The sequence below is a fragment of the Lactuca virosa genome, chromosome 4 (assembly GCF_052849685.1).
Source record: "Lactuca virosa cultivar CGN04683 chromosome 4, Lactuca_virosa_CGN04683_v6, whole genome shotgun sequence".
Taxonomy (NCBI): Eukaryota; Viridiplantae; Streptophyta; class Magnoliopsida; order Asterales; family Asteraceae; genus Lactuca; species Lactuca virosa.
In genome coordinates this window covers 136,086,195-136,094,701 of record NC_136429.1, presented here as the reverse complement: position 1 = coordinate 136,094,701, position 8,507 = coordinate 136,086,195, and the positions used below count along the sequence as shown (strand labels likewise).

Genomic DNA, 8,507 nt, shown 5'->3' with positions numbered 1-8,507 from the left:
TTGCTAAAGGCTTTGTATCATCTTTAAATTCTAAATTTTTTGTTTCTACAGTTAACACTAAAGTATCTAAAATATTTTTATCAAATAATCCTACAGAAAAATTTGGATAACAATTGAAATAAATAGGTCCGTTAGCAATATTTGTTTCAGCCATAGCTAAAATAGAATTTTGAAAATCTTTATGTCTCTTGTCTCTTAAAATAAGGAGAACATGGGCATCTATTCCAAGTCTAAATAGAGGCTTGATAGCAATTTGGACTAAACCGACATGTAAAAATTTATATTTCATTCTATGCTCTAGAATAGATCGTGATGATAACAAATGTAAATTTTGTTGGTTTTGACCAATAGACAAAGTTTGTTCTGTCATTTTAATAGAATAACCTTGAAAATAGTCAAAAGTTCATATTCTATATATTGTATTAACATTAGTTTTAGGTATTGTCCAATTATTCAAACTTTGTTCTATGCTATTAACGGTTTATTCAATAGAATTTATTTGATTATCATAATCTTGTTCATTGTCGATATTTTTACCAGGAATATATTTTTTGGATAGTATGCCTGAAAATTTACTCATATTTAATTAATTTTGCTTTAAAATTCTATAAGAAAACTTGCTTGTTTTAATAACGATGAACATAGGCGAATCGTCCCGACGATGATTGTGGTCCAGCACCGCGACTTACGTCCTTATCTGCGCGTTTTACGCTAATCCAACCAATCACTGGTCTTGTCTCTGAATCATACTTATTAAAACTTATAAATTTCTTAGAGAATATTAAACCCAAATTAAATAAATTTGAAATAAATATATCATGCATAACCACCCAAAGCTTTTCTTGGCAACACAGCCCTTGGTACACGTTTAGGAGGACATCCAAATTATGAGATCAATAGAAGGAATGCACGTTTAGGAGGACATCCAAATTATGAGATCAATAGAAGGAAGCATTCCTCTGGGATATGATGACTAATTTGCAATGTTACCAATCCGTTCCTTTAACCTCTCAAAAGGGTTGGTAATAGCATTCGAAGGGTGGGTGTCAAAAGAGTATAGTTAATGATGAGGTGACCTCATGTGGAAGCATAAATAGGATGACCTAGTATTGAGGGTAATACTCATGTAGATATTTGTGTTATCTAATGATTACCGTACTACTAGGGAAGACGTTAATGGAGACTACTTGGAGATGTGGGTAGTGCTTGGGTGTTATCTTTTTAGAGATTACTGTGGGATGAAGAGTGGATAATGATAATGCTATGAGACAGATGTTACTAGGCTATCATTGAAATGTGGAATGGATGCTGATTAATGGTAAACAAAAAAAAAACAATTAAAAACTTGAACAGTAAGTATACTGTGAATTCACATGTTTACAATCAGATACCAACAAAGCGTTGAATTGAATCTGCTTTTTTTATCCGACACTTGCAAGTGACCTCCTCACTGTTCTTCCCCAATGCGGCAAAGTCAAGTCAACGCGTTTCAACACTCCAAATTCCACTACACACACACGAACCCATTTTCATGGCGTAAGTAATATCACCTCAAAATCAGAATGTTTGTGGAGCAGGTAGCACAGCATTTCGTGGGCCCTCATCTCATCTTACCCAACAATTTTGCATATAAAAAGGGTATTCGTTGTACTCTGAAAATGATCGATCTTAGTTTCCTTTTTTCAAGAAAAGTTCGATTTTTTATGATGAGTAATACACTTCCCTTTGCCTGTTTTGGCATCTCCAGTCTAAAATCTTTGGGTAAAAAGTACAAAATTTGACCAGTTTTTGTGTTTTCAAGGGGTAATTCCGGTAAACTTGTGAAAAAAAAAATTCAAATTTTATGAAGTACCCATCTTCTCTTTTTTTGATGTTTTTGTTGGGAAAATAAGTTCATAATCCACACCATTTTGGTACGATGTATTAATAACACAGACACATCTGTGTGTGAAAACGCCATTTCAAGTATATATCTGATTTTTTTTCTTTTTTTTTTAAATTATGTGGTGAGCCCGTTTCTTTTTCCTTTTTATGTTTTATTGAATCTTTTAAGGGGAAAATCCAAAACCCACATGATTTTGGTACAATTATATGTACATATATAAGGGTATTTATGGTATGATTTGCAAAAAGTTTCAAATTTTACAATGAACCCATTTCGTTTTTGATTTTTTTTATTCAATCTTTAAGGAAAAAAGATCCCATAAATCCACATCATTTTCTGCAAGCATATGCATACATATCTGTTTTTGTAGGAGCGTGTTCTTTCTGTGTCAAAAGGGTATTTCTGGTAAAATTATTTCATAAAAGTTTAAATATGGTGAACCATTTCCTTTTCAACTGTTCTTCCAGAAAACAAAAGGGTATTTCTGCAAGCATATGAATCTTCCAGGAAACAAAAATCCAAAAAAAAATCCACATCCTTCTGATACAAAATACAGAAAATATCTATTCTTTCTCTTTGCGAAGGGTATTTTAGTAATTCACCAAACGAGTTTCAAATTTCTAAGAACCCATTTCCTTTTTTCACATTGTTATTAAATTTGACCAAAAAATCCTCACCATTTTCTAAGCTTCATACTTTGACATCTCTCATGGGATTCTCATCAAGGGTTAATGTTCTTCTCTTCCTTTTAGTAATCTTTCAGCAAAAATGGTTTGTGTTGGGCATTTCAAGCAGCAAGGCATGTCCTTTTTTTTATGTTTATATATATATATATATATATATATATATATATATATATATATATATATATATATATATATATATATATATTTAAAATGTTTGACTTTTTGTTGTTGATTCCTTGACTATTGACTAATCAAATCAAGAATATTTTAATCCAATTTCAGGTTCATATTGTTTATATGGGACATAATACTCTCACTGAACCAATGCTTCTTCAGGATACACACCATGGGATCCTCTCTCAAATACTTGGAAGGTTTGTTTATATAAATATTGTTATGTGTTGTTCTATTATACATTATTATTTTAAGATTATATGATACATCTGGTGCTGACTTTTGAAAGTCAAATGAACTGGTTTTGACCGCAAAATGTAGAAATTCAATTTGGTTTTACGAAAAAAGGAGTTGGTGTTATATCACATTATGAAATTGATATTAATGCAGCAAACATGTGAAGTAAATATAAAAGAAATGAATGCAAAATAACTCTCACATAGGAGGTTTGACTTTTGCTGTGGTCAAACCGGTCATTAAAGAATATAAAAGATAGATTTTTTATTTATTTATATATTTGTGGGATAGAAACTAGATCCCAAAATCATTTTAAAGGTTTTCTATACTAGTATCCATATTTGCTTTAAACATGAATCAAATCCCATTAATAGTGGATATTAGAAATTTAGAACTGACTTGTTTGACCATAAAAAAACAAAAACATATCTCATGTCTTACAAGTTAAGCTAAAATCCAGCCAATTGTACAAAAAGGACATTAGCTTGACTTTATTTAATAATGCACATTCTAATTATTTTTAATAATTCAGTAAAAGATGTTTAATAATCCATTTGGAGATCATGTCTCCTGCTGTGGTAAAAAAACTGACTTAACCGATAAAGTCAAGGAATTTAGTGCTTACAAATTTGTTTCCTATTAATTAGACTCAAGTGGGACCCATATAATGAAAATAAAGAATGAAAAGAAATGGGCACAAGAGAGCATAGCCTTACTATTTGTTATTGTTGATTTTTGATTTTTCTAGCAAAGAAGCTGCAAATAGATCAATTTTGTATAGCTACAAACATGGCTTTTCCGGCTTTGCTGCGATATTAACCCCGACTCAGGCATCATTGGTTGCAGGTAATTTTCACTGCTATAATTTTGAAGATTTTTCAAAAAAAAAAAATGACGTCCTAACAAAAAATTTTAAAGTACAATGCATAATGTGGTAGATTTTTCAAAGTACGATGTCTTCATAAAAATGTTATACGTATAGTGCAATAATAGAAAGAAATGAAAGTAGGATGATGTAATACGCAGAAAGTATGTCTTGCATTTACCCATAAAACTTATATAAACAACTACTTTGTCCTTTCATTATGAGTTATTATAAAAATACGTTACTATTTCTTTCATTTAATATAGATTTACCGGGAGTTGTACGTGTGATTCCTAATAGAATTCTTAAGCTTCACACAACACGGAGTTGGGATTTTCTCGATATTAAGCCTCGTTTGGTCAATGGTATACTCTCCAAAGGTCAATCGGGTGTTGGATCAATCATTGGTGTCTTCGATAGTGGTATGTTATACTTTGACTTTTGAAGTCAAACATATTACTTTCTGACACCTAAAATTAGGATAAATTCTTTAAATTTTCAAGAAATAAAAAATCCATCACTAAATTAGAAGTTAGATCCAATCAATTCAAAAAAGTATTAACAACTAGAGGAATTCTTTGACATCAAAAGTCAAAATTTACTTCTTTTGCATGATGATTTGAGATTCTGTTTGACTTTTGTTGATCAGGGGTATGGCCGGAATCTATAAGCTACAACGATGCCGGAATGAAGAGGATACCATCACGTTGGAAAGGCGTATGCGATGAAGGAGAACACTTCAACAAGTCTAACTGCAATAGGTTCTCGATTTTTCATTATCCAAGATAGCACTTAATGTGATAATTTTAAAAAAAAAAAAAAAAAAAAAAACACACATTGATCCCATGTTCTTATTCAAGAATTCGATTCAAATTCTAACTAAGATCCAATATTTATAACAGAAAAATCATTGGTGCGCGTTGGTATATCAAGGGATACGAAGCTGAATTCGGAAAACTAGACACAAGCGACGGCTCAGAATTTCTATCGGCGCGTGACGCATACGGCCACGGCACACACACGTCCTCAACCGCCGCCGGAGCTCCGATAACGGACGCAAGTTTCTTTGGGCTAGCCCATGGGGTAGCCCGAGGTGGCGCACCGTCGTCTCAAATCGCCATATATAAGGTTTGTTGGGCCACCGGTGGTTGCAGCTCAGCCGACATCCTTGCCGCCTTTGACGACTCAATCCGCGACGGCGTGGATGTGATCTCGGCCTCTTTGGGTTCTACACCACCGTTTTCGACCTACGTTGATGACCCGTTGGCTATTGGATCGTTTCATGCGGTGGCGCGTGGGATAACGGTGGTTTGTTCTTGTGGGAATACCGGGCCATATCCTCAAACGGTGGCTAACACCGCTCCATGGATTATAAGTGTAGCTGCTAGCACCATTGATAGAGCTTTTCCGACGTTGATTACACTTGGAAACAATCAAACTTTTGTGGTATGTGTTTTTCTGTTGAATTTGTGAAGAAGCATGTATTAGTCAAAGTGAATATCTGGATCATCTGCAGGGTCAAGCTTTCGTTACAGTGAAAGATTTTCACAGGTTTTATCCTCTCGTGTATGGTGAAGATATTGTAGCTGATGATGCAGATGAGGAGGATGCAAGGTCTTATTCATAATCTTTTAAAAGGTAAAGTTCACTTTTTTATTATTATTAATGTATATGAGTTTTTACAGAAGTTGTGAAGCGGGATCATTGAATGCGAGTTTAGCCGAAGGCGCAATCGTTCTATGCTTCCAATCCCGGACAAAAAGCTCCGCCGCTTCGACCGCCGGAAATGTGCAAGATGTCGGTGGCGTAGGGATCATATTTGTTCAATATCCAACCAAAGATGTCACTTTGACTTTCGCAATCCCATGCGTTCAAGTTGACTTTACAATTGGAACCTCTATAGTCACTTACATCGAATCAAACAGGTATAAATAATATGATTCTTCCTGTATCAAGTAAAAAAGAAACATATCGATTTATGCATTTTCTTTATAGTAATCCGGTTGTGAAGATTAGTGGCACAAGAACAGTTATCGGAAAACAAACATCGCCGGAAGTTGCATTCTTCTCAGCCAGAGGACCAAGTTCATTGTCTCCCACAGTACTCAAGGTACTTCTGTTTCAGAAATTTTGACATATATTTGACTTTTTTCAAATTTGGATTTTGAAATGTGATGATGGATTTGACAAAGTGTATGTTGCAGCCGGATATAGCTGCTCCGGGGGTTAATATATTGGCATCATGGTCTCCGGTTGCTTCTTCTTCATTAGTCAACGGTCAAACTAAAGTTTCATCACTCGACTTCAAAATAGAATCCGGGACTTCCATGGCCTGCCCGCATATCTCGGGCATCGTTGCTCTTCTCAAATCTTTATATCCAACATGGACTCCTGCAGCAATAAAGTCTGCCCTGGTCACCACAGGTCAAAACTCAATCATCTCACCTATGTTTTCTTTTTTTCATTTTCATTATTTTTTCATATCTTGTTATATAATATTACAGCCTCCATAAAGGACGAAAATGGTCAGCCTGCTGTTGCAGAGGGGGCTCCACACAAACAGGCTGACCCTTTCGACTATGGAGGGGGTCATGTGGACCCCAACAAAGCTATAAATCCCGGTCTCATATACAACATGACAACCAAAGATTACATCCATTTCCTTTGCGCCATGGGATACAATGACACCGCCATTAGCTCATTAGCCAACTCGCATTCTCCTTGCCCTAAAAAAACCAACTTCCTAAACAACCTTAATCTTCCATCAATCTCGATTCCTGAGTTACAAAAAACCACGACAGTATCAAGGATTGTGACAAATGTGGGCCCTACTGGTTCTCGTTATGTGGCACGTATTGAAGCGCCAGCTGGCACACGTGTTATGGTGGACCCATCGATCTTGTTCTTTAATTCTACGAATACTAGACTAAGGTTTAAAGTGACAATTTGTCCATTGGTGAAGGTGCAAGGGAGGTTTTCTTTTGGGAGTTTGTTGTGGGAAGATGGGGTTCATGTTGTGAGAACACCGTTGGTGGTTCGTGTTGTCGTTAAGAAATCGTATTCTCAGATATGATTTGTATGTTTTTGATATTTACTTTTTTAATCGATCTTTTGTAGTTCTAAATAAAGAAGAGAAGGTCGATTTATTTATGTATACGGGAAGTAAATAGACCACATCATGTGTAATAAATGTTACAATCATTTGTACGTTCGGTATAGTCGGTTTCAAAAGTTTGGTTGTGATACAACAATGTATCAAAATACACAATGCAAATCAACATGTGAGGGTTTTATACAAATGTATGTGTGTGTGTGTTTAACATCTAAACACGTGAAATATGGCTCACAAAACCATTTATATAACATGTACAAAACATTGAATAAATAATTCACATGTAGTTTAACATTTGTGGAAAATATCAATTTAGCATGAATCTGGTTTACAATGCAAGAGAAAAGTCGCCTATTCTGATATTCTCTAGTGTAGATTTAGAGTAGAATCACAAACATAATTGCTATAATACCTAGACAATTACCAACGAACACATACTATTCTAATGATTTTTATAAATTTTAGTTAACGTATTGTGAAATATGCTAGAAGTTTTATATGGGCTTCAGTATGTAATTAAGTTTTAAAGCTTGGGTAGTCCTTGTTAGGTCAAAATCAGATCCATTTTTGCGATTAAAAGACAATAGGAGTCCAGACTCTAAACGAGACTACGACCAAATTAAAAAACCGAGTTAGAAGTTATAAATAGGCCCTCTATAGACAAGACAACATTAATAGTAATGGCGAAGACGAATCATAAAGGATTGTCGAGAGACAATAATAAACATGAAAATGAAATTTAAAAAAAGCTATTGTGAGAGTTTTCTTTTATTATTATTTTAATGTTTTTTTATATTCTTAAAAATTTATAAACTCAATGGATTAAACTTTTCGTGTTTTTACTTTTTACACTAATATCTTATTTATAAACTATTTGTTTTAAAAAATAATATCGGTGAAATCCATAAATAAGTTTTATGAAAGAAAATTTATTTATTATGGATATTTGTTAAGTTTTTATAGGTTGATATTGTGATTATAATTGTTATATAACACCAAAAAACTTATTGAACAAACTTTTATATTATAGATGTTCTTAGTGTATCCACAAAGGCTTTGCGTTTAAGTAGCCTTTCAAACTGCTTCATAGCCATCACATTTCTTCTTGTCTGTATATAAAGATGAGTTACAATGTCAACTTAATCAATATGTCCCTGTAATCAATGTATTTTTAATATATATATATATATATATATATATATATATATATATATATATATATATATATATATATAGGATTGAGTTCAAATGAGAAATACAATTATTGTTTTTATATAAAGAAACTAATGCTTATGATTATTTCATCATGTGAAATAGTTAGTTTGATATTAGTTATAACTAAATGATTATCAAATAAGAAAAAGTTAATCATGTATGTAACATTTATACCATATTATATATTTATAAATAATTAGTTTTTATCAAATACTCAACATCATAAAAATAAGGGAAGTTTAGTTTTCTATTTAATACTTATTTTATTACTATTGATATCTCATGAGTCATGACTCATATAAACCGTTTGAAAACTTACGAATTACGATATAA

At 33.1% G+C, this 8,507-nt stretch overlaps 1 protein-coding gene across 2 annotated transcripts; it reads left to right on the top strand.

The window, feature by feature from the left end:
• Positions 1–1,661: 1,661 nt before the first annotated feature.
• On the top strand, positions 1,662–7,063 carry LOC145107444 (subtilisin-like protease SBT3.9). 2 transcript variants are annotated; one of them, XM_079044340.1, is made up of 11 exons: positions 1,662–2,684; positions 2,854–2,945; positions 3,731–3,828; positions 4,114–4,269; positions 4,497–4,608; positions 4,750–5,293; positions 5,364–5,461; positions 5,533–5,772; positions 5,843–5,957; positions 6,040–6,271; positions 6,352–7,063. In XM_079044340.1, exons 1-11 carry the CDS (start codon positions 2,595–2,597, stop codon positions 6,918–6,920), a joined length of 2,346 nt encoding a protein of 781 aa, XP_078900466.1. In that variant the 5' UTR covers positions 1,662–2,594; the 3' UTR covers positions 6,921–7,063. The 2 variants fall into 2 exon arrangements, with proteins under 2 accessions (XP_078900466.1, XP_078900467.1); XM_079044341.1 differs by having other exon boundaries at positions 1,663–2,684; positions 6,052–6,271.
• Positions 7,064–8,507: the final 1,444 nt, after the last annotated feature.

Bases quoted from the DNA above. Each gene is read 5' to 3' on its own strand.
- LOC145107444 (XM_079044340.1), top strand. From the start codon at position 2,595: ATGGGATTCTCATCAAGGGTTAATGTTCTTCTCTTCCTTTTAGTAATC. The intron at 2,946-3,730 runs GTTTGTTTATAT...TGATTTTTCTAG, and splicing joins CTCTCTCAAATACTTGGAAG to CAAAGAAGCTGCAAATAGAT. The intron at 6,272-6,351 runs GTCAAAACTCAA...ATAATATTACAG, and splicing joins GTCTGCCCTGGTCACCACAG to CCTCCATAAAGGACGAAAAT.